Source organism: Rhyacophila brunnea, unplaced genomic scaffold (genome assembly GCF_057557595.1).
Source record: "Rhyacophila brunnea isolate RB1 unplaced genomic scaffold, BYU_Rbru_1.0 scaffold_9, whole genome shotgun sequence".
Classification (NCBI taxonomy): Eukaryota; Metazoa; Arthropoda; class Insecta; order Trichoptera; family Rhyacophilidae; genus Rhyacophila; species Rhyacophila brunnea.
The window spans coordinates 44385714-44413162 of NW_028233361.1; the positions used below are offsets into that span (position 1 = coordinate 44385714).

Consider the following 27449-nt stretch of genomic DNA (forward strand, 5'->3'; position numbering starts at 1 on the left):
GGTGACCTGACTATAATAGAGGACCTTGGCTGTCTCCAGTAAACGTATATTATCTGCTGCAAGTTTTCTTTACGCAGTCGAACATCTGAAATTGGTGTGTTTCAAAACGTTTCGTGTCCCTATAATAGGTTTTTTGAGCATATATTATTGGGTTAGGTGTCTTCCACCATTGAGACACCATTTACCCAACGAAGTCTAATTTACTAACCTTCACTTTGGCATAAAATTTATGTATACATATGTTGATCTTTGTTTTACACTATCGAGAGCTTTTTCGTGTATTTTCCGTATACACAGAGACTTAAAACCCGAGAAGAAAAACAAATTAAAATATAATTGTTGTTATTAAAATGTAAGGCTATCCGGTGCTCTAAACAAGAAGTCACCTCCGGTGGTGGTTTTTGATACGGGGAGACCTAACGCCATGACAGGTTTGGAGGCTCTCTTGCCTATGCGATAAGTGTGAAATATAGCAATACCTAGCTTAGTTTCCAAATATTTTTTGAACTTTTTTTTATTTTAAGTAAATTTTGACGATACTTAACGCCCCATATAAACTGTTACTTTTAAAGATACTATTCACACGCCCAAACAATCTCGTCATACATACTTGAAATAATTTTCTGACCAAAAGCGATCTTTATTAATGACACTCAAATCGATCGAGTCTACAACTATGTCTATTTCTTGCTTATTGTCTTTTTTTACCTTTCGCACAGTACACCGATACAACTACGACGATTTTTTAACAGTTTATTCTATTGTTATATGCAAATACTTATTATAACATAATAAAATACGGTTTTATTAGATAATAAAATTGAAAAAGACTAAATACACGCTGTATGCAAAGGATACAAAAAAAAATTGACTTATTATCCAAATTTGGCTTACATTTAGAAAAAAAAATGAAGTGAAGTGGTTAATAAGATTTTACCAGCAATTTTATTTGTTTTTCTTTAAATTACCACAAAAATTAATATCAGATTGCGAACATAATTATCTTCAAGCACTTAAAGCTTATCTTATGATTATTGTATATTTTAACTTTGACCGAAAACTACCTATAACAAAAACGTTTTTGTGTCTACTGTGAAATTTGATTTGTGTTGGTTATGTGATGTTTCCTTTTAACAGTCGTACCATAGTATGATACTATGCCATTTTAGGTGAAGGGGTTTTTAATTTTTTTCAAAAGAGCTTTTTCTTCTGATATTAATAATTGACCTCACGGTTTGGGCACCAGTCTTCTTGCTAAAAACTAAAAACTATGTATTCCATAATAATATGTGCTGAATTAAAAAAAATCGTTTAAAATTGCTAGAATAAACGTAATTAATGTTATTTTCCTAGCGTTATTGTACACATGGATAAGTTAGTATTACCATGCACCAATGAACAACGATATTAATGGGCTAAAATAATTAATGTCTTTTTTTTACATAAATGTTACAGATTACTCCTATATAATATAATTAAATTTAACCATAATAAAGATGTCTTATTTTGTTTATGAATGTTCCCCATTTACGGATGTTTTCACGGTAGTTGGTATTTCCTTTGTCAACAGTGAAAACGTACGAAATTGGGGCAGCCTCTGAAATAATATTAATTAATTAACCTAATTATATTTTGCGTAAAATATGCCGCCATTTATTTTTGTCAAGACGTTTTAAATTCCAGAATCTGTCCCCTAATTGCGGAAGGCTTATTATTTTAATTAAGATTCGATGATTAACAGCATTGTGTTCGCAATGCAAATAATGGGAAAGTGAATTTGTGATTAATTATTTTCACGTGTTGGCGATAATTTTTAATTAACATTTTTGTATGTGTAATTTTGTGGTGTTGGGAAAGACTCCGGGCACTAACCTTTTTTGATGGTGGGAAGAGGAACTCCACATGTTATATTATGTTTCTATGGTTGAATCGGAAATTATTCACTCACGTGCACGCTCGCTTTATATTGTTAATAATAATTGGCCAATGAATCAATGAGACAGGCAACGGTTGAAACTAGGCGCGTGTATCTAACCATCTGTTATATTTCTATAAATATTAAGTCAGTGTCTTTTTTTTTAGAATTATTAATAACCATGTCATTGCTTTTTCGTACAAGGTGGTTAGTAATTTTGAAAAATAAACACATAAATATTGTGTGTCGGCCGGGAATCGAACCCAGGAACTCTCGGGTGGAAGGCAAGCGCCTTACACACTGCACCACGAGAGCCGCCCAAGTCAGTGTCTTTAGATACATATATCAGTTTCACACTCGAGTAAGCTAGAACGATAGACAACGGTTGGATGTAGTAAAGAATATTTTTTTCATTATATAAAAAATAGCACCAAGCTCATCGTGTTCACTCTATTAATCATTTGAAACATATATTTCAACAATCCTCAGGCAATTATTACAAATGCTTGAAAATTATTCTTTGTATTTTAGTTGGTATTTGCGTAGATAATCTGTAATCAATACAATAATACTTTGTCCGAAACTATATCGCACCCCCAGTAAGATACTGTCGTAAGTCTGAAATCGGCGTTTTCGAGTTATGGATGTGGTTGGATTCGTATTTTTTTTTGCTATTTTAATAAAATATTGTCATATCTCAAACTCAAATATTGTCAGAGAGAAAGCATTTAATACAGTACATTACTTTCCGAAAACTGTTAAATCGATAATAAAATAGTGTTGTAACTAAGTTACGACAGTATTTTACAAGAAGCTTTCTAAAAAACTAAAACAATATTTTTCAAAAAAATACTGTTGTAACTCTGTTACTACAGTAATATCTTGAGATACATCGTAATTTTCTCACTAGTTGCATGGATATTATTGTTCCAAAGTATTCAAACAAAAAAACTGGAAGCAGCAGAGGCAACAATGTTTGTTATCAACTTCAATTAAATGGAAGTAAAATACAAGAAGTATGCAAAAAATACTTTATCAACACATTTGGGGTGAGTGAAAGGTACTGCTCCACTGTGTGGAAAACAAGGGATCTTCTTTTCGGAACGCCAATTCCAGAACAAAGAGGTCACCATGGCAATCACAAAAAAATTGAAGATGATTTAAAAAATGATATAAGAACTCACATTAAGTCTTTCCAGTGATCGAGTAACATTATTTGCGTGCACAGACATCTAGATTGTATTTAGATGGTAAATTAACAATTGCTGAAATGTATCGGTTATACAAAAAACAACAAGCTGACAGCAATATGCCATTTGGAAAAGAACACTATTATACACATCCATATTTAATGACGAATTTAATATTGGCTTCTTTAAGCCTAAAAAAGATTTGTGGGTTGAATGCGACCCATACAATAATTGTTCACCAGAAGAAAAAGAACAACTTCAAGAAAAGTATGAGACACATCAACCTGGAAAAAAAGAGGCAAGGGATGAAAAGACCAAAGACGTAGCAGAGTCCCGAACTAATGGCCAAAACAGCGTCATTAATGTAGCTGTATATGATTTGCAGGCTGTTTTACCGCTTCCTTGCGGAAATGTGTCAACTTTCTATTATAAACGAAAGTCGGCAATGTACAATCTTACAGTCTATAATATCACTGAAAATATTGCAAACTGATACATGTGGGATGAGAGTCAAGCTGCATGAAGATCCAATGAAATTGGTAGCTGTGTACTCGATTACATTGCATGTGAAAAATATCATCACATTGAGCATTTTATTTTTTACAGAGACAATTGTGCCGGGTAGAATAAAAATAAATACATTGCTGCAATGTATTTATATGCCATCAGGAATTCACAAAAAAATAAAACGATCTCTCATAAGTTTTTGGTCATCGGGCACACCCAAAATGAAGGCGATATTGTCCATTCTACAATTGAGCAGCAGAAGACTAGGGCTCTAAAAAGTGGACCAATATTTGTGCCCGGCCAAATGATTACCATTGTACAAACAAGTTATAAAACAGGACAACCATACATTGTTAAACCCATGACAACAAATAATTTTCACAACAAGAAAAAACTAGCAGATGAAATCGGTAAAAATTACAACACGGATGAAAATGGAGAAAAATTTTTGTGGCAGAAGATTAAAGTTATAAAAGTAGACAGAGACTATCCATGCATTATTTTTTTAAAACAAGTTATCATGAAGAATGTAGTAAATTGAATGTTCGTCAATGGAAAATAGGTAAACCGTTACCGATGGATGGTCTCGATTCATCCAAAGCATATCAAGAGCGGCCAAAAATAACGACAATTAAAAAGAAGGATTTGCTTTCTCTCTGAAATGCTAAACATCGTGAATTTTATCATGATTTTGTTGCTTCTCTTCCAAGTGATGTTTAAAAATTAAAAATCGTATCTAGAAATTTTATTTGCCCATTAAATAAAATAATTAAGTATTTTTTTGTTGTTTTGAACTAATAATTGTATTTTTCTTGTTTTTTTTCAATAAATCTTTAAAGATTGTACCATAACTTAATATTTTGAAAACCTTCCTTTACAGTGCCCAACAAATTAGTTGAAATTATTAGAGTGATGGTAGGGAAATTTACATAGAAAATATTGAGTTGATTCAAATTTTACCATGAAATTTTCAAATATCCTAATAAAATACTGTCGTAACTCAGAAATATTCAAATATCTTTATTTGTATATGTTTTAGAGAAAAATGATGGATACAGTTGAAAATAGATCATGTTTTTCCATAAAAATGAGGAATAATTTTTACATTCAGACTTTTCCTGTATTTACAAAGAATATTTGAAACTTCAAATGGCTCTCCTGCAAAATGCCATTTTCTGGATTACTACAGTATTTTACTGGGGGTGCGATATAGACATTTGCGTGCTCATGTTTAAAAAACATATTTATTTGTCAGCTGTAAGTTTTCAGTGCTTTAATGACAGTATTACTTACTGATCAAACCTGAGTAAAGTTTAGTCAACTGAAAATCAGTTTACTGCCGTTTAAGTAATCTTATTTCGATAATTATTACTAGTATGCATATGGGCCTAATAGTAGAATGCCGAGTGATGTCAGATTCTTAGCAGTTACTCACTTAGGCAGTACAGGCGACTCATTTGGGTCTAGGCATAGTTACTTTCAAACGACACTAATGCCGTTTTAAAGTGATTTGTCGTAGCCGAAATTGTCCGGAAACTTGTATGTATGCAGTTCGTCGTATCACACTTCACCGTGAAATGTTTTATCGGAAATATATGGCCGTATAATAAAGACTTCCAAACTCTTTGGGTCGTATAGTACCGACATAAAATTCATATCCAAATAAAACACTATTCTTGTCGGTTTACACTTTACAGGAAGCCAGCAGCAAAAAAAATTTTGACAATAGCTGATATACTGGATTATTTGTTAGGTTAGGTTTGCATTCTTGAATTCATGAATATTGCCAAAATCGGCTATGAAAATTGAATTAATGTTCATATTGAATCTAATAAAATTGGAAACTTTTTGATAGAAAGCTCACGGTAAACTGTGCTACGGTGAAATGTTTTACGTACAATTTACATTTAACCTCACCTATATGTTAGGAATACCTAACCTAACCTAACTGTTCTTCCTCTACAATTTTTTCCAATGATTTTCTGTTGTATTTAATATTTTCTCTCTTTTATCCCCAGGTGATCCATCGTACTCATATGCTGCACGCTGGTGACGAGATCCATCACAGCGGATGGAATGCCTGTTCCAGCTGCCATGGTGACGCCAAGGCTCAGAGAGACAAGCTCATTCTTCCAGCTCTTCATTCAGACAGGATCTACGTTGTCGATGTTGGCAAGAACCCAAGAGCTCCTCAAATCCATAAGGTAAGGTTTATTGCTTGAGACTGTTAACTAATGGATAGAGCACTTGAAGAATAAAAGCTCCTCGCAAATAAAAATATGAATGCATACATTGCAATAAAAATGAACAATTATAGCATATTTGACTTTGTAATAATATATTACGTAAACTGGAGTTAATAGCCCGTGACTTGAATAATAAAAAATACTGATGCGGTTTGAATACAATGTATTAATATATTATTATTATTTAAATTGAAATAAATAAGATAGACAATGGTTGGATCTAGATGCGCAAATCTCTACCAAGCCGTTCCATTTCTATAAATATTCAGTCAATGCCTTTATACACGTACGTCAGTATCGCACTCTAGTTTACCTTATCAATTAAAAACGGTTGGATGGAGGCGCACGATAGGAAATCCGCACCTCACATCATACGAGGCGTCTAATTACAAAAAGCGACACGTCCACAATTCGATATTTACGGGAAACAACGTTTTTATGTTTCAAGGTTCAATTACATATTCGTTTTAATGTAAGATTATTTTTCCGTTGTATTCTATGTCGAAATTAGAACCAAATGGCAATTTTTTCAGCCGATAAACTCTTAAATGTACTAAATATAGGCAAAATAAAATTCGACTTAGCGCTATTTGTACCGTTTTTAATTTATTCCGCATAATGTACATATTTCCGTGGAACTGTCATGAGTTTACCAGATGCTACAGCATGGGAGACGCCATTTACAATATTGAACGTTCCCTCATTGGTTGACTTAAATACGCGCGAAATCAACCAAACTTTAAATAATATGAAACACGGACTTGGCGCTTTTTGTAATAAATCGAGACTTAAAAAATATTTTTTTCGTAGAGTTTTGTCGCGTTTTGGAATTTATAGATCAATACGTATTGTGTAAAATTATTCAAAGAATACGTGCGAATTTTTTTCTTGATTTTGGCCAAATGTGGACTTATCGCTTTTTGGAATTAGACGCCTCAATTACGTCTACTGCTGCTACCACTTTATCAACACGTGATGAATTGTTTCAAACAAATATATTAAGTTTTATTTTGTAGTTTCGTAACCTTTTCAATAATCGCGACTAAATGACGTATACCAAGTCTTTCAGCTGTCATTAATATTAGTCCAGTTTTTTTTCAATTATAACTGTAGAACTACACAGACAAAAAATGTACTTAGGTACCTACCTATCATGCAAATAGTCAAAACGCTTCTAAAAATCAAATATTTTTAAGTTACACACTACAATTTTATTTTTTGAGTCGGAAGCCAACAGCGGTGGAGTGAGGTTGTACAACTTCGCTTGCGTATTCGTGTCGCATTCGCCTGGTTACTCGCGAACGTTTATAAATACGTGATACAACAAAAATAATATTGTTTGTAAATGAATTTGACAATAAACTCAACATGTGTGGTCCCATGTGATTTTGACAATCAGTGCCAGTGCTTGAGAAAAAGTGAAAAATATTTATTGTTGCACGGATAGTGCACTTTGTGCGGGGAGTGCGTCAAACGCTGTGAAGCGAGGGGCTGTCCACACTGTTTTTTGTTCACACTGTTGCGCGAATTCCAAGACCGCGTGAACGGCAAAAACAATAAAATGGAAAACACCACAATGGAAGTGAATGAAACGAAAAAAACGAAGAAGAAAAGAAACGATGATGAAGAGGAAGTGGTTGGAGAAAAAGAAGAAGAATGGCAGACGGTGACCTCTGGAAAAAAACCCAGAAGAGACTCTGGGGTCACTCCAAAGGGAAACCAAAACATCGTCATGATAGCGACGGGAAGTAAAATTCCATTAAAGCTGAAAATAGCGCAGATGCTGCATAAGGCAGGAGTAAAAGTACAGAAAATTTACAATAAAAATTTAAAGACGTACATCCAAGTAGAAGACGAAAAAGAAGCAGATAAAGTGAAACAAGCTGGAGAACTCAAAGATCTCGGTTTTGTGACCAAAGAGAATGACTCCTGCTCTTATGGAGTAATAAGAAAAGTCGATATTGATATGGACCTCCAAGAACTGCAAATGGAAATCAAAAGTGATGCAAAAGTAATCAACCTTAAGAGGTTGACAAGAAAAGGTGATACAGGAGAGCTGACAAAGACCTCGTCAGTCAGTATTAAATTTGGGGAGAAAATATTGCCGAGAACAATTTACATATATGGAGTCTCTTTTGCTGTAGAACCGTATGTATTCAGGGTTATGCAATGCTACAAATGCTGGCGATATGGGCATATCGCGAACAATTGCGGACGTACAGTAGAAACGTGCCCTAAGTGTGGTGAAAACCACAAAACCTGCGAAAAAAATGAGGAAATTACGTGCATCAATTGCAAAGGCAACCACGCGGCAAATAGCCAAAAATGCCCAAAGTGGCAAGAGGAAAAGAATTGCAAAGAAGCAATGAAAAAAATGAACATACCTTTCAAGGAAGCAAAAAAAAATATGTTAAATAATAGCTATGCTGACATATTAAAACAAAAAAAAATCGTAGGAAGAGATGAAAGCGAAACAATTCAAAAAACTAAGGAAATCAAAAAGAAAGAAGAAGCGGTGGTAGAAGCTTCAGGCTCAACAATAATAGCTACAGGTAGTAGCGTAAAGCCTACAAAAAATAAGAAAAATTCAAAAGGGAAGACAGAGGTTAACGCGATGGGAGAAATTATGAAAGTCTTGCTGAAAGGGGGAGATTGGCAGCAGATCATTAAACAACTAATAATTAAAGCAGTGGACTGGGTATGCAAACACTTCAAAGAAGGAAACTTAGGGGAAATTCTAGGGGAGGTTCTGCAGCAAAATGGATAGTAAAAAACAAATTAGGATTTTACAATGGAATGCCAGAAGTATGAAGCAAAAGAAGGATGATATAGAACTCTACTTAATAAGACAAAAAATTTCAATAGCATTAATCTCAGAGACTTGGCTGAGGTCTGAATTAGACTATCTGAAATTCAATGATTACACGATGTATAGAAAAGACAGAGGGGATGGTTACGGAGGAATAGCGATACTGGTGCATAAAACACTGGCGTCTAAAGAAAAGACCCTACAAGGCCTTCCAACTGAACTGGAGGCATGTCAAGTCGAAATCAGAGGGACACAAAAACTAAAATCAGTGACAGCAATATATTGTAAACCCAATGTTACCATTCGAAAAAACGCATGGAGCAGGCTCTTCGATCAAATGGGAGAAGGATCAATTATGGGTGGGGATTTCAATGCACACCACCCAATGTGGGATCATATACTTCGAGACGCAAGAGGAGAGGATGTCGCTGACGTATGTCTTGACTCTGACTTAGTAGCGATTAACAATGGACAAAGTACCAGGGTCGCCCCTCCAAATCAGAGAGGAGCGGCACCGGATATAACATTTATCTCCAATGAGCTGGTACTGGAAACCGATTGGAAAATAGACTCCGATACTATGGGCAGTGACCATTTACCCATTATCATCGAGTTTGTGGAAAATCAATGCCAAACAGAAATGATCCCAAGAAGAAATTACCCTAAAGCAAACTGGGAACAATATCGAGAAATCATCTCAAATGACATAGACAGACTTACAGAACCTACCAGAGATGTACAAGTAGAGTATGATAAATTGGAGGCAATATTGAATAATGGGGCAAATTCAAGCATTCCGAGACTCAAAGTATGCAGTCACCCAAACTTTAGACCAAAACCATGGTGGAACTCCGAAGTATCAAAGGCAATCGCTGAGAGAAGGCTTGCCTATACTCGCTTCAAAAAAATCAGTTCAACAGAAAACTACCTAGAACTAAAGAAAAAGCAAGCCACAACTCGAAAAGTAATCCTAAAAGCCAAAAGAGAAAGTTGGAAAGCATTTTGTGACTCCGTCAACTCGGAGACTTCCTACTCAGAAATGTGGAGAAAAATGAGTTGGATGAAGGGCAAATCGGGAAACAAATTCAAAAATCAACTGGATGAAAGCATGGCGTCACTCCTCCTTGAACAACTAGCAAGTAAAAGTGACGAAACGAAGGAAGAAATTGCAGAACAGGAAACATATAATCCTAATGATACATTGAATGAAATGCTTACAGTGGCGGAACTAAGATCAGTAACCAAAAATAAAGACACTGCCCCCGGCATGGACGAAGTTTCATATTCCATGATCGCTCAGCTGCCAGAGACCGGAAAAAATAAACTAGTGGAGATATTCAACTTAATCATGGAAACCGGAAAAGTCCCTAGGCAATGGAAGGAAACGATGATTATCCCAATCTTAAAACCAGGGCGAGACCCTACCCTAGTGTCGTCAGTCAGACCAATTGCACTCATATCATGCATGTGCAAAACGTTCAACCAGATGATTGCAAGAAGAATCGAATGGTTTGCAGAGAAAAAACAACTATTTCATCACAATACTACGGGATTCAGAAGGCAAAAGTCGACTCTGGAGAACATAGGCAACCTAGTACTAGACATCAATGCAGCACAGGTCAAAAACGAAGTAACTCTGACAACATTCCTGGACATCCAGGATGCGTATAATAATGTGCATGTGAAAGAAGTGTCAAGGGTGTTGAATGAATGGGGAATCGGTGGGAAGATCACTAAATATCTTAAGCAGTATTTAAATGAAAGAAAAATCACCATGTGCATTAATAATGAAAAGAAGAGTACGGTATGCTCTAGAGGCCTTCCGCAAGGAGACCCCCTATCCCCATTACTATTCAACATTCTTACAACTGACATATTAAAGTTAATAACAAGGGTCAACATTGTACAATATGCAGATGATTTTGCACTTTTTTGTTCGGGAAAAAGAGTAGATGAATGTCAAAGGTTAATGCAGAAGAGTCTTGACGAAATAAAATTATTATTGGAAACGCGAGGCCTCAAAGTAGCTCCCAGCAAAACTAAGGTGGTACTTTTTGCCAGAGGCAAGAGACAAAACCAGCTTAACTTAAAAATCGACGGCACTATAATAGAAAGAGTAGACACTTATAAATTTTTAGGTATGAACCTGGACTATAGACTAACGTGGAAGCATCATATTAGTCATTGCGCGAATAGCCTGACACAACCTCTGAACATACTCAAAGTACTGGCGGGAGGTGGGTGGGGCGTACACCCCATTCATATGAGAAGGTTATACACGGCACTCATTAGAAGCCGATTAGATTACGGGAGCATGTTTTACCACTCCGCTGCAGAAACTAATTCGGTGAGGCTAGATCGCATCCAGTCCAAAGCATTAAGAATATGTGGAGGATTTATCAGGACAACGCCCATTCACGTGCTACAAGCGGAACTCAGCGTACCTCCACTGAATGTCAGGAGATGGGCACTGGCTACCAAGACATGGATGAAGTGGAAATCTATAATAGATAACCCCATATTGGCAAAGGTGAAACTCCTATACGAGCTCGTTGAAAGCAATACATACTATGAGAAAAGAAAGCTCCCACTACTGGTAGGAATCCTTAAAGCCACAGAAAGTTGGGAGGTATTAAATACAAAATGCCTAGGTATGTATTCGCTGAGGAGGCCAGTTGGTACCTACGACCTAAGCTCTGTTATCCAACTAGAGGTCAAAGGAATAGACAAACCAAAACGGAGCATAGTATCCGATAAAGCAAGAGAGCGTGTCGAAAAAATGCTGACAGAGAGGTACGCAGGATGGAGCCACCTTTATACAGATGGATCCAAAGATCAGAATAGAGCAGGAGCAGCTCTTGTGATACCAGAAGTAGGTATAAACAAGAGCTGGAAGCTAAACCCAGCGATACCAATAATGACGGCGGAACTCATCGCGATAAACGAAGCAATTAAATACACTTTAAGCGATGATTTCTCGGCGCAATCCGCTGTCATTTTAACAGACTCCAAAAGCGCTTTACAACATCTTGCCGCAGCAACTCGCTCACATAACAGTAAAACCATAGCATACCACATCCTTGACCAGATCGACGCCAAGAAAAATAGAGGAGGAGATCTATGCCTTCAATGGATCCCATCGCACATGGGCATTGAGGGAAATGAAAGGGCAGATGATCTGGCAAAGGAAGCCGGCCATTCAGGGGTACCACATCAGTGGATACCAGAAAACCTGGACTGGAATGAGGCTATAAAAAAAATGTGCCATAGTATGTGGATAGATTTTCACCATAGGGCATCATTAGAAAAGGGGAAATGGAGTAAGTCAATTCTACCATCACCACGAGAGGTGCCCTGGTTTGTAGAGTCTTCTTTGACGAGGAATGAGCTTAAGTTAATTCTGAGGCTAAGAACAGGGCACACCATGGGCAAAAGATTTGATGTCCTCATGGGAAGAAGCGAATCGCAGCTCTGCGATGAATGTCATGTTTTAGAGGACATTGTACATATAGCACTGCAATGCCCCAAATATGAAATTCACAGAGTACAGCTGCGAATTGCAGATATCTATGAGAATGTCGACGAATTGAAGGGTGTCCTGGCGGTGGGTAAGACGGAAGAGCTAGGCAAAATTGTAAAGTTATTTAACAGAATAGGAGTGAGGACCTGATCGACGGATCCCCTTCTAGAAGAGAAGAGGCGATATGACAGCGAGTCGCAGTCAAAGCCTCGGTAAAATCACAAAAAAAAAAAAAAAAAAAAATTTATTTTTTGGTATAGATGTTTACTATTGTTGTTTTTATTTAATAAAACGCATTTTTTTTTATAGTACTTATTCCACTTTAATTAATATATTAGGACCGGTCCCACTGTCCCATTGAGGCGGACGAAAAAAAATGCGTTTTATTAAATAAAAACAACAATACAATGCAGTTCCACCATGAATTGACAGTTAACAAAATAAAAGAGATGTTTACTAGTTTTACTGTTTTGTATTGAATCACAATATTATTTAATTTGTAAAATTCTGATATCATTATAAGCGATATTTATAATAATTTCCTTATCTTTTGCTTGGCAGCGTTGTCATTTAAACGAAAAATGTTTACCGTTCATCTAAAAGAATTAAATAATGCTCGGATGGCTTTAATACTTACATTTTTTTTATCTTCCTTCAAAAGCCGAACATTAAATGATCTGTTATAACTAATATTGTACGACAGTAAAATTGGCTATAACAATATAGATATCAGGCTGTGTTCTATTCACAACTAGTGACCTCTTACCAACTAGTGACCTCTAGAGAAAATCCAAAACAATAAAAAACCTCATTTTCTTAGCAACAAACAACCTCATTCAAATAAATTCGTTTATATTTTCACATTAATAATATTAATACCTACTATCGACCAAAGGTATTTAATGGAATTTGAATTTAAATGATTCTAATGGAATGATGTTTTTTACTATTCCATTTAGGTCATTTTTTGCAACCCGGGTTTCGCCTTTCGCCTTTCGCCATCTTCAGTCACTATGAGCACTCCCCAATGGCGAACACACAACGACAATAAATACTATTAATTTTAATTTATATAATAAATTAATACAATAAAATAGGTACGTAAAAATAAAAAAAGCTTATAGTCAGCATCTTTAGAATTATCTTCAAAAAATTAATCGTGCCCAGTTTTTGAATGATAAAACCAAATCAAATTTATTTATTTTACATATAATGAGCATAACAAATTACAAATTCAAAGCGTTCACGGCATGACATAAAATGAACTATCGATAGACCGTATCTTAGAAACTTATTAAACAACGTCCACCTAAATTCACCCTCACGTAAGCGGAAAATATCAATATCCGAAGCGATTTCATTAAACATGGTTATTGCCCTTCCAATTGGCATCACTAATGGCAGGTTACTTCTGCACCTAGGGAGAACAAAGAACGGATGCCCTCGATTCCTAAGGTAATTATCAGAGACCAGCCAACACCACAAAGAATAGCAGAGTTCACATTTACGCCGCGTATAAGTCTGAAAAAATATGTAGCTAAATAAAGATCCCTTCTAAATTTTAAGCTAGAGTATGTAAGCATACCTAAGATAAAGTCAGAAATGCCTAATTCTTGTCAAATTTGGGATCACAGAGATTATAAATATATTTTTTTATCGTAAATATTTCACTGTAATAATTTCAACATAAATTTTACTAATGGTTTTATAAATGCGTTTAAAAATTAATAAATCTAAAAAATATTACTATATTCTAAAACATTGGATCGAGAGGTTTAAGAGAATACTATTTTTTGTAATAAAAATACTTTATGCAGTCATCAAATGTGTAAAATAAATATAAAGGCTAATAAGGCTTCAAAATTATATAAATAGATTATCTACAACGTTTAAGGAATGTCCAGGCTTATGCTCTGAAAATACCATAAAAACATTTTGACCTACGTTTGGGCATGTGGGCCCTTCTCGTAATAACTAAAGTTATTTTCTACGAAATACAATCATTGATTATAAGGAATAAAGATTTATAAAGAAAGCATTCATTTCTTAAGAATCACAATAGCCCTACAAATCCAAGCATTGGACCGCGATATCTTTCCCTTGCAGTATTTGTATTATGAAATATAAAGTTATGTCTCTCACACACAACAAAGAGGGGAGGAAATATATATGTATATGGTGGTGAGATATTTTTATGTCCCTATTGCCATTATCGCGATTGGGGTGGGTTTCGCCAGGGGCTAGCGGGGTTGCCAGACGTCCGGCTTTACCGGAAAAACGTGTTTTATTATCCGAACCGTCAAAGGCCTTCCGGTGTTTATTTTAATATGACGGTTCAGGGTTTATTGGTTATTTTGTGTGTGCTAATTAGGGTATTGTAATAAAATACAGGTGATACAAATAAGTACGGGTGTTAAGCAAAGGTAATTTTTGAAGCCTGGTTTATATTGGGCTACGTCACATTTCGTATTGGTAAGTGATAAAAATTGTAGCTTCGTAGATATCCATTACAGCGGACATGGACTAAAAAGAATAAAAATACGTAAAATTTAAGAATAAACTTTTTTAATATTATAATACGCTATAGGTATGTAATTATAAAATAAAATAAAAACTAATATACAATTAAGATATCAGAACTTTTAGACTATTTAATCTAAGAAATATCTATATACTAATTAATCAAATTAGGATACAATTTAACATTTTCTTGCCTAGTGGTTTCATTGTGAAACCACTTTTTATTATTTTTATTCTGATATGCACAACATTGTATATTTATCTCGTAAATCTCGATGACGATGTGACAACCGAAATCGAATACTAAACTAACATTTAGATTTTAATATAATATATTATAATATTATCATTATGAACAACAAAGATCATTTAATAGCTTTAATATGAGGTTTGGACGTGAGTGAGGTGGATGTTTATTTGTCTTGATGCAGTAGTACAGAGAGTTGTTACAATTGTCGGAGTAAGATAATGGTGCGGAGTGGTCAAGGATTTGGTGATATTAATGAACTGGTAAACTTGATTCGAGTGGAATAATAGTTAACTAAGTCTAGTAAAGAACTTTTGATAAAAATAGTTCGTCTCGTGACGGACTCGATGAGTTGAGTGTGGATTCATGCATTGTCCTTCCAATTGTATACAAATGCAATACATACATTACAAGCGATATTGTCGCAATTAACAAATCAAAACAGACCCTTTTGATCTAGTTATGATTGAGGAAATGCTGAAAAATATTATCCCTCCATTATTTTTGTTGGGAATAGTGGATCGTTTACGGATCGTAAATTATCAACGTAGTTTTATATATATGAGTAACTTTATTTATTATCAACTTCATGAATAATAATAATATACAGAGTTATTATAATAGATTACATTTTATTATGCGCGCGTTACAATTGACCTTCGAGTACTAACTGGTGTCACGCCGGACACACAAGTGAACATAAAACAGTAATTAGTATTTAGCAGCGTCGCGCATCCAGTGCTAGTGTTAAACACGTATTTATTTTATTTTTATATTATTACTTATAATATTTAATTATGTTGTTATATTAGACGGCTATACACTAACAGTATTGTTTTGACAACAAAACATACATATAAAAGTATGCCACTCATTTAATGCTAAGTGGTATGATTGCTATATGGGTATTTTAAATCGATTATGGAGTATTATTAAATTGTTAAAAAAAAATATTATATGCCATGTTCGATTCTAAGAATTTCATACGAACCTCCACAATTCAGAGATTGTATCGACAGATTTTTTTACGAAAAATTGATGTTAGCCACTTGCTCAACCTTTTAGGTCCATACTCTGGGTCCAAGCTTTCCATCAAGTGAAATTCCAGTAAGCACAGTCTATCGATGGTATTAATTAATAAACAGATTTCTAAGAAATACGACACCCAAGAGGTTCGAACCTGCGCCCCTTAAGATTCGCACCCAAGTTCACTGACTACTATGCTATATGTACGAGTATTATCTAACAGCAACAAATTTAATTAATTGTTTTTACAACCCTCTCTGAAGCGCTTCTTAAATTGTTGTATGTTCAATAAAAAACATTCTTAAATGTTGTGAATTATGTTGATAATAAAAAAAAGTTTTATTAATTAAAACTCTATTTACTATATTTAAAGCTATTTTAATCATTTTGAGCAGTATATAAATACAGCACATATTTGAGGAACACATACTATATTGTATACGTCCCTTTCAATTATTTATCCATCCACCCGCTGATAAAGTGCAGTTATCAATCTTGCATTTTCAGTACAGCAGTGAACTGCATTACCATCGATAGTCAATTACCTGCTGATACTGAGTAATATGGGTAATTATTCATCATTTATGTAGACTAGAGTAACACAAATTTATTCCTAATGTGTGTTCGCGCTTAATAGAAAATAATACGTAGCCTTAAGTAATGGGTATGCAACATCCATGGTAGATAAAATATTATATAAAAAACAACTTAAATTAGCTAGATCTACAATATACCCTAACGTTAAAGATTCAAATCATTATTACAAGTCCATTGCTTATCACGGCATTATTTCAGACAAAATTTATTAAGAAATTAAACAATCGCGTTAACGTAGCATTCAAAGCTAATAATAATCTAGGATTAAATTTAAAAAATAGTAAAAATAAAATCTACAAACTGGAGAAAAGCGGGGTATATGAAATAACATGTGGCACATGTAGTCTATGCTACATTGGTCAATCTGGCAGGCCTATAAAAACTCGTTTTGAAGAACATCTCCGGTCTTTCAGGAATGGTAAAACAGATTCTCAGTTCGCTAAACATTTAATATCAAATTCGCATACCATCCGTGATAAAATAACGCCAGAATGTTTGCATATATGTAACAAATGTCTAAAATTAAATTTACTCGAACAGTTGGAAATTAATAGCGAATTATCCAAAAGTAATCACATAATTAATGAAAATTTGGTAATGCATTCGTCGCCACTATTAAATATAATTTAAGCACATAATTAACAAAATTATACTAATAATATTTAAGTATTAATAATATTACAATTAATAATAAGTATACAAAGTCATAATATTGTTTAAATGAATAAGAAAATGTATTCTGTCTCTATCTATGCGTATAGTATTTAAGCAAAGGCAAACGGCCCATCTGAATAGTCTTGATAATGGTGTTACAACCGAAATAGCTATCGACAAACCTTTTTAAAAAACCTGTAGAATTTAATATTAATTATATTTTTATTTCTTTTAAAATGGAATTCTACCAAGTAAATGCTAACTCAATTAATACGTAGTACGTTGTACTTCTTCATTGCAAATTTAAATGACCAGTTATTATGCCGAAGAATTCAAATCATTTAATGGAAAAACAATTTTATTATATTCGTTATTATGTAGACGTAACAAACGATGCTATAGAACGGTAATTTCTAACTACAGTTCCGCTGAAAAGCTCGTGGAAAAAGTTCAACGTGAAGCTTTTTTAGTGATACTGTTTATAAGTATTATTGTAACCAATGCTTTAATTCACAATTGCTTGATTCATTAAGGCGATACTTCAGTGAAACGGAAAATAATTTTCAAGCATAGGCGCGACGAAATTTTGGACTCACTGGCAGTTTGAGAGCGAACGTCGAGGTGTCAATACATCAATTTGTTTTGTGATGGCAACGGGGGTATTAATTCTTAAATCGTGTAAAGATGACTAAAAACGTTACCAATTTACTTTAAAAAGAAAACATTTCAATGAATATATTATTATTGTTACTAATAAAATAATAAACAGAACATTAAATAGACGCATGTTGGATTTATATGACAAATTATATTTCGGTCGAAATGCGTCATTTGCACCCGTGACCAGCAATTCGCGCATCGCCTAGCCACGATCTTTTTAGACCATGCCTCAACTGAGGTATAGCCTTAAACAGAATATTTTTCAACGGTAATGTAATAATCAACCTTCAAGCACACTTTAGATCAGTAATAATTTGATCCAAGAAGTATATTATTATGGTTATACCTACATGCAATAGTTTTATTTTCATATACGTCAACTTTCACTATATTCAACTATTTTAATCACTTTCATTTCAGTGTATTTCTGATAAGTAATCACGATTCTGAACCATGAAGAAACGACTGAGAAGAGGGATGAAAATATAAAACCACATTTTCAATTTATTTATTTTTAACATATTGTGGACATTACAAATTATAAGTTTAAGACGTTCACAACATGACATGAAATATCAACAAACGAACAATAATATCAGCTACTCACTACGTTACAAGGTGAAGACATCAGTGTGCTGCTTCTAAACAATTTGTGTTTTATCCAGTATCGAGTTAACTAAAAACAGTAATTATTTATCTCTCTTCTCCGAAATTGTTCTTCATTCAGTATATGCTAAAGGTGACCCGTAACTTGAAGCTTCATTGTTCTTTCACTTTTTACAATCATAACCCATCTTTATTTTCCCCATTGTATTTCTACTTGATTTGTTTTCAGTCTGATTCGGGCACGACGTCATTCGGGTCAGCCATGTAAAGTCTTACTGCGGAAACAATATCGATTGAGCAGTCACAATTTTTATTTTTAAGTTACAACGATTTGTATGCCTGTCCTCCTGGTAAAGAGATATAACTGTCACTTGGTCCCTCCGCCTTTTCAAGGAGTGCCCATTGAGAGGATAGAAGAAGAAGATATTGGTAGAAAACAAACAGTAATAATAATAAGCAATAATAGTGAATATTATATTTAGTGAACATTGAAAATGTAGTGAAGAATAAATTATTAAAGTATGTCACTACGTAGCATAGTGGTAATGCACGGATGTGGCGTAAACCCGGGAGATACAGAGTTCGATTACCCGCTAGGGTCGCTTACTTTTTTCAAAAAAAGATTTTTTCAATTGGTTATAATATATTCTCTCAGAAAGTGTTTTTTACAATTATGTATTTTGAATAATAAGAATGATACATTCTTAAATCTTGTGAATTATTCGTTGAATAAAAGAAATAGTTAATAAATTATTAATTTAATTATCATTCTTACATCATTGGCGGCGTTGGAACTCAATGTCAAAAAAAGATTGTTCAGAACATCTACAAACTATTATTTATATATAATCTCAATTCACTAATATATGTGTCGCTAGATTTCAAAATTAACCAAGTCTATAATAGATGAATAGGAGAAAAACAGCTTTTTGTTTTCTCAAATACACAGTCACAAGGGTGAAAGTTTATATTATTTCGAGTAAAGAATATTTAAAATTAATAAATTCCACATTTTGATAGTGCAGAAATGTTAAAAAACAGTAGTTCTTGAGGAATTCACAAAAAAGTCAAAAATACCTAAAGGTGGACTTGGCTGATTTTGAAATGTAGCGACACATATAATCAAAACTTTACTGATGTTTGATAAAAAATGGATAACATTATTTAATAATACGTTTTCCTAGAATGTTTTTAATCAATAAACAGTTTCAGCCAAATCTCAAACCGTTAACAATCTTCATATAGCCTATGAAAATAATAATATATTAATTGTGTTTCACAAGATAAATTGTCCGAGGTTTCAATTCGGGGTACTGACTTCGACCCCATTGACGGTTTAGGTTTACCGGATTCGGGGTTCAACCCTATAAGGCTTTACTGGGAATCGAAACCACGTAGTGGGGTGAAGGGTGATTAAGACAATGAATATGAGGGGATAATGTCAGGGTTCGATTATGGGTTCTGAAGGACCTAATATTGTGGGGAATAGTTGTGATAAAAAATACTATTTTCACGTTAATGCTGAGTCACGTTATAGAGGCATGCACAAGGATTTTTAACCGAGGTATTTACTAGAAGTATAAAAGTGAAAGTGATTAGTTTTCTTAGTTATTTTGTTATTTATAGAAAAAAAATATTTTAAATATAATATTAAAATGACCTTAGAAAGAAAAAGGACGTAACCCTCAGTTTTTTCAAAATAGGTTTTATTGGATAATAACGTACATTACTAAACACACGTTGTCTCCAATGGATGTAAACTGCAAAATGCCGATTTAATATCTAAATTTAGATAAATTTATTTACGTAAAAACTTAATTATGAATTATCATGCACTTCAAGGTTATGTCTATTTTGTATTTTAACTTTGACAAAAACGTTTTTTGTCTCTTGTAAAATATGATTTGTCTGGTTTATGTCCTTTTTACAACGTTTTTATTAGCTCGTATTCTTGTTTGTCCGGTGGTTATTTGTCCAGTACAAATCTTTCAATCGATTTTTAACTAACTTCCCGACTAGCTAAACATTTGAAACTTTTAGAATAATTCAGAACACGACGCCAATGCATTCTTTTAGCCATCTTCAAGCCGAATTGAATTCATTTTCAGTTAATTCTGTTTTGTATGGAAAGTTATTTCAGAAAAATCCGTAAAAAGTAAAAGACTATTATTGGTTGCTAAGGGGGTGGTCCTAGCAACTAAATTATTAATATATTTGTGCGTTACTATAGGAATCAAAATGAAATGTCAAAATGACATTTCAGTATTCTATATTTGCTTGTTTTTATGTTTATTATTTACTTCATATCAAGTACAAGTTTAAGCATATTGAGCATAATAGTTCAACAGAATATTTAAAAACGTTGTATATAAAAAGTTCTTTTTATCTTGTAATTATTCCTTTCTACAGTCGAGATGGTAAGTGTATTACAATATTACGTACTTTTAAATTGTATTTATATGTAATATTGTGATCCACCATCTCAAAACGGTTGAACCTTCCCTTTACGAAGCGAAAAAATTCAATCGGTTCCGGTGATGCCACCTTGGGTTAACATACGATATTGACAATAATCTAGAAGGTTAAAGAGAAATGCGTATTTTGGCAACATTAATACGTTTAATAAGGTTTCAGGATCATTATTTACTATAATTGTTTTATCTAAAAAAAATATCAAAAAGGCATTAAAACTTTTTTAACAAGCATAGCTAGCTATATCTAAAAATTTTCCAATCTAACAAGCTAATGTGTGGAGTGGGAAAGCTTAATTTTATTGGACTAGTATGTAACTAATTGAACGTAAATAATTTGAAAACCCGCGTTCTATCTAATCACTATAAATTTAACTAGTATTTTTTTTTAATTTTTAAAGGGCATAATTTTTTTTGCAATCGGTTTTTAAATCTTCAATTGTATCAATAACATTAAATAGTAAATGACGACGGGGTTTCTCCAAATTTTTGTTACAACGTACTTGCACTTACTAATATTTATTAAACTATTTTTTTGTTCGACGAATAATTCTCAAATGAGTAAGTAATAAATAAAATTCTATGTATTAATAAAGACTTTTTTTGTACTTAATAGAAATACTGAATAAATATAGAATACAGAAATGTCATTTTGACATTTTATATTGATTTCTATAGTAACGCACGTACATATTAATAATTTAGTTGCTAGGAACCACTTAGCAACCAATAATAGTGAGTAGTAAATATTACATTCAACGATTTTTTTCCGAAACATACAAAACAGAATTAACTGAAAATGAATTCAAATCTGCTTAAAGATGGCCAAAAGTATTAATAGAATGCATTGTCGTCGTGTTCTGATATATTCTAAAAGTTTCAAATGTCTAGCTAGTCTGGAAGTTAGTTAAAAATCTTGGACAAACGACAAACAAGAATACGAGCTAATAAAAACGTGGTAAAAAGTAAAAGTGCTTCTATACAATTCTATACGATGTCATCATTTATTTTATACATTGAGATACGTGAATAAAAATAATGATATAAATATTATATGAACAGAGTATAATAATAGTGAGCTACTTTTATAATTAATTAAATTAAAAATAACTTTGTAATTAAATCTAATTTGAAGATTTCAGAGAGTGACTGTTATGAATTTAAAAAATGGAGTGAAGTATTTTTGCTTTTAACCTACTCAATTTATCTTTAATAAAGGAATGGTACAATCTCAAATCTTATGCATTATTTTTTGAATATTTTTTTTTATTTCATTGACTAATGTTCAAATAAATTATTGATAACGATATAGGTATTATTTAATTATGTTTATAATAATCTATTTTATACTTTATTTGAAAACACCTCAGAAAAACATTTATAACTGCTAGAAAAAATATTTTTGATAAAACACAACGCTCCTGGATTTGCGCACATGTGCTTTACCAACTAAGTTATGTGCGATTTATCTAATTGCAATTAAATTAACTATATATATATACCATCATAAATTAACCGATGTTCGAATTTAGAACTAAGCTAATCACAGTATAATAAGTATTTGAATGCTATTTCAAACGTCAGATGTGACGCCCTCACTCATTATTCTCCAACACTAGTGGTTTATTTAAATATGGTGGCCGTTATTCCTTGTTTCCCCACCTACCTCACATCCTTATTTATTATTGTCACAAGACCAGGCAACCAGCAATTACTAGTTATGAGACGAGCGTCATTGCGAATAACATTCAATTAGCTCAAGTTACTTCAAGACAGCCGACGCACCTAGGCTTGTTGAAGCTATCGCGCTCTATCTGATACGATACAAACAAGGCCGCGTTAACTATTGAGCGACTCAGAACGTATATGTTTGACCTTCGTTCCGCTAAATCTGATACGATTTGATCGAACATCGTGTATATCATCTATCCTGAACTTTTCATCATCATTCATCCCAAAACCGTGAGAGTGACATTCCGAACCGTCCGTTTGCCAGTGTTTGGGTGCGTAAACACCGAACCGGCTCCAACGCGCGCCAGCCCTCTCAACATAAAAGGTCAGTGTCTAGCATCCTGTGAAAACCTCCTTCCATCCGTAATCCACCAGCATCTTCAAATTACAGTCTACTGCTAAAAGCGCCACCAACTAGTTTACTACTATTTTGATCTGTGAGTTATTTAATATTATTACATTCATAATAATTATTATAACAGAATACGGTTAACGATGTCAGAGGAATACATATTCAATATTTCGGAAACGCCTTTGACATTTGGTATAATTTAAATGATATTAATTCGTATTACCTTCGCATACAAATCGCAGTTTCGCAAATTATAACCACGTAATTTATAAACCAATTATAACCAGACGCTAAGCCTCTTTGTTTATATGAAATATATTTGAATATATATATATATATATATATATATATATATATATACGCCGTTGCGTTTACGTTAACCGTAGAAAAGGCTTTCATGCCCGTATAGCGTATGATACGTATTCAAACAAAAACATACAATTTGCTCGTAGATATTTATCCATACAAAACGTATACATATATATCCTGAATGCGGAAAATGTTCGCAACAGATTCGCTGAAGCAAATACGGTATATATTATTTTGATACATTATGTATTATAATAATATATTATTATTATATTGAATAACATAAACGAGCCCTCCACATATGCAAACAATATATTTGTGATGTATTCATTTATTGCTGTGACTCAAATATTGTGAATAATGGTAATTCGATTATTAATACTTGCAACATTGGTAAATTTTATCTCTCAATGCTATACTTTATATTCTACCCACTTGATTAAATCGAATCGTGTGTCTTTCCGTTTCCGTTTGTTCAAAAACTACTTAATAAATAAACCTCTTTCAAAATGAAACAATTTAACTTTGAATATGTTCAAGTGTGATTTATTCTTATGCGCTGTAATTAGGCTGGCTAAATTTTATTAATATCATGGTTTATACAGTGACTTCCCGTGGGGGTAGGCAGTTTCACGAAGGGCGGCAAATCGATGAGAATCGTTTGGTATATAATATAGAAATAGCAACCTAAACTTATTAATAACGAAAATATCTTTCCATTAAAAAAATTCAGCTCACTGGTTGGAAACAAAGTGTATTAATTGACATAAAAGGTTTGACAAAACTGTAATTTTTTGTCGAGTTTGCGATGTCTAGTTTACTTCCGTTGCCCTTCGACGTCCTTGATAACCGACATATATTCATATGAAGCGACACATGCACGGATGATAAAAAATACTGTATACAAAAATGGGGCGGTATTTTGGCGGTTTCCAGGGACGGCATTTTGTCTAGGGACGTCACTGGGCTTATAATATCGTGGACTACATTCACACCAATAGTTTAGTATCGCTTTCTCTCGCTCAGCGCCCCTTCGAGTCTATCTAGTTTTCATTTTAAAAAAAATGGAGAATTTTACGGTTATCATATTGTCTTCGTGTAGTCTTCAACACTACAACCGTTTGTTTCGTCATAACTAAAAAACTACGAATACCTGGAGCGCGGTTTTGAATCCCTTTAGGCGTCGCAAAAAGATTTTTTTAGTCGCTGTATATTTCTTTGAGGTGTTTTAAAATTATGTATGATCCAAACTATCAAAATTATTCAACTAAAATGCGCTAGTCATGTTCAATGATCACCATCAGTCCGAAAAGTTTATGATACGAAGCCTTCTGGCTGGAAGATAATAAATTAAGAGAACTAAATTGCGGTGGCTATGTTTCTTGGCTCAGGATCAACGTTGCAAGACGTCCCGATTTCTGCGGGACGTCCCGTTTTTTAAGCAAAAAAAAACAGCTAAATTCACGATTATTCAACAAATAAGACATTTAGATTAAAACAAAAGAACGCGGTGGTTGCGTGATGCATAAAATATTATCAAGATATTTTCATTTATTTAAAGCATCTTATTTCTTCTTTCTTTGGCCATATCCGCCCCTTAACTGGAGCATATGGACACCACGCAGCGCCTCCAAGAATCCTTGTCGCTTTCCAGTCATTTTGTTTCATTCCAGATCAAACCAGCATCCCGTAGCTCCGCCGTATACACTCTGTAGATTCTATTTAGCAGCCTTCCAGACGCCAGAATCCAGTCGGCTTGAAGAATAGGCAAGCCAGGTTAAGGTTCTCTTCTGGCATCCGCAGCACGTGGCCGAGCCAGGTCCAATGTCGCCTCTTCACTTTCAGCGTGATGAGAGGTTGCTTGGTGCGTTCTCTTATCTTCGCATTACCCCTAAAGTCATACCACCGCACCCCCAGTATTCGTCGCAAACATATGATTTCGAAGCTCAGTATACGGTTGCTCTGAGCCTTCGTAAGGTACCATGATTTGCTACCGTAAAGTAGCACCGTCAGAATGCAAGCGTCGAACAGGCGGCATTTGGTTTTGACCGAGTACAATCGTGACTCCTAAAAATTTAAAGCATACCAACGTCTAATTGCTATTTTATACCGAACAGGTATTTTCTCAGATGAATTTAAAATGGTGAGATGTAAAAATTTAATGTTTTATTTAGTTGATAAAATCTGAATAACATGATATACTAGAGTGGTGAAATTTACCAACACATTAAGCAGCAGAAAGAAACTCTTCAGCATCTATTTTATATACAAGACTGTATTCAGCCGCTATCAGCAGCTATCGAGGGTAGTTTTGTATCGAAGTTTTAGCACTTATTATAACAATTACAATAAATTAAATGTAATTGTTACAATAAGTGCTCTGTTTTAACAGTACCTCTCTTGGGTGTGCTAAATTTTAGAGCAAGATAGACAGTTTTGACTATTTAGACGGCTAACTTGTTGTAACAATTATAATACTTCGATACAAACATATGAAAAACTACCCTCGATAGCTGCCAATAGTAGTCTTGTGTATAGAATAGATGCGCTGCAGGAAGTAAAATTTTCAGACAAGTACAAATAGGCGAGTGTCGAGAATAAATATTGTTCAATAATTTTATTTTGACAGTTAAAGAGTTTTTTAGTTTGTGTTATGTCATTTATATTGATATTATAGAAATAAACATTAAAAATATTAAACTATGCGATTTTTAGGTTGTCTCACATTGTTCTCCTAAATCCCGGTTTTTTTTTATTACACATGGTAAAAATGCCGATTTCGTAAAATAATTATCTGGCAACGCTGCTCAGGATGCACAAGCAATTGTTATCCCGAATTGGAGGATGATAGACCGATCGGGGGTAGACCACTTGAGGAAGCCAGGACTCACTCCGGTTGTTATGTGACGAATGATGATATTTTGCAATTGACCCCTGGATATATTATACTATATAAATATATTATGACGTGTGGTATCTTAGAAATAGTTTCTAGAGTTTCATCAAATATAATATGTTGAGAATTATTACTGAAGTACGTCACAGTGTTTTTTATATAATAAAGTCGTAAATTTATTCGCGAAGTTAATTGTCCAGGTGCTTCAATTATTAATACTGTATATTGTTAATTAATAGGTGTACGATAGTAATGAAACGTGAAATGCAATTAGCATGCTATCGGGTCAATCAAAATCACTGCAATACTAGCCTAATCCTGTTGATGTACAGGAATTCCATTATCTTGAGTGTTATTTGGGTGGGTGCATAATTGAAATGATTTTGTCGCATTAACCGTGTATAACGGCCGTCACAGATCAGCCCCTTGTTGGTTAAGCGCAGCACCGGTTTCGTGAGGGATCGCTGTGCCTTTGGTTAGATTACACTAAAGCTCTCCCAGGTGATGTAATAGGTCTTATCGCATCATTGAGATCTGGAATGCAGGTCAAGAGATACGTTCACTGATTAATATTATCCATAATATGATATTATGCATAAGCAATACAATACACTATATTATTATATAATAATTATACGAGTTGAAGTTGTTACCTGACTTAATCCGTGCGTAAGTAATGGTATATAAGAGTTGACAGGCGCGCGTTTTTGTTTCTTTTTTTAAATATCGAATAATAAAATGTTCGAAGTTGGTACACTATTTCGAAAAATAAACCAATTTTCCTCATATTTTTTTTTTTACATTTATATAGCTATTGATACCAAATATCATAATGCCTAAATCCCCTATCAAAAATCCTCTAATCGACAGAGTTGGGAATATAATGATAATATTATTGTAACTGTAAATGAGCCAAGGCTAGACCAGGATGCACAGCGAAACAAACAAAAAGAAAGTTACCGTTATCTGTTTCTGGGCGGACGAAGGATCGAGAGTAGGTACAAGCAGTCGGTAACATACCCTGGGCCTTGAACGTCGCCTCTAAAAATACAATTTGCTACCTTTTTCGCGCCAAAGCGTGCGTTTACAAATGTTGTTAATAATTAATTGTTACTTGTCAAGCGAAATATACTTACTCAATACTTAATGTCCCTGAATCAGTGTTTTTAATAAATGAAAAGTATAAATCAACA

General features: G+C 33.8%; 1 protein-coding gene across 2 annotated transcripts in view; it reads left to right on the plus strand.

Annotated features, from left to right (window-relative positions):
* The window catches only part of LOC147063706 (methanethiol oxidase), a 586211-nt gene that overhangs the window by 358998 nt on the left and 199764 nt on the right, over positions 1–27449 (plus strand). For both annotated transcript variants that reach the window (XM_085959858.1, XM_085959859.1), the window contains exon 4: positions 5631–5816. In XM_085959858.1, coding sequence (XP_085815984.1) covers positions 5631–5816 — 186 coding nt within the window. The remainder of the gene's footprint in view (positions 1–5630; positions 5817–27449) is intronic.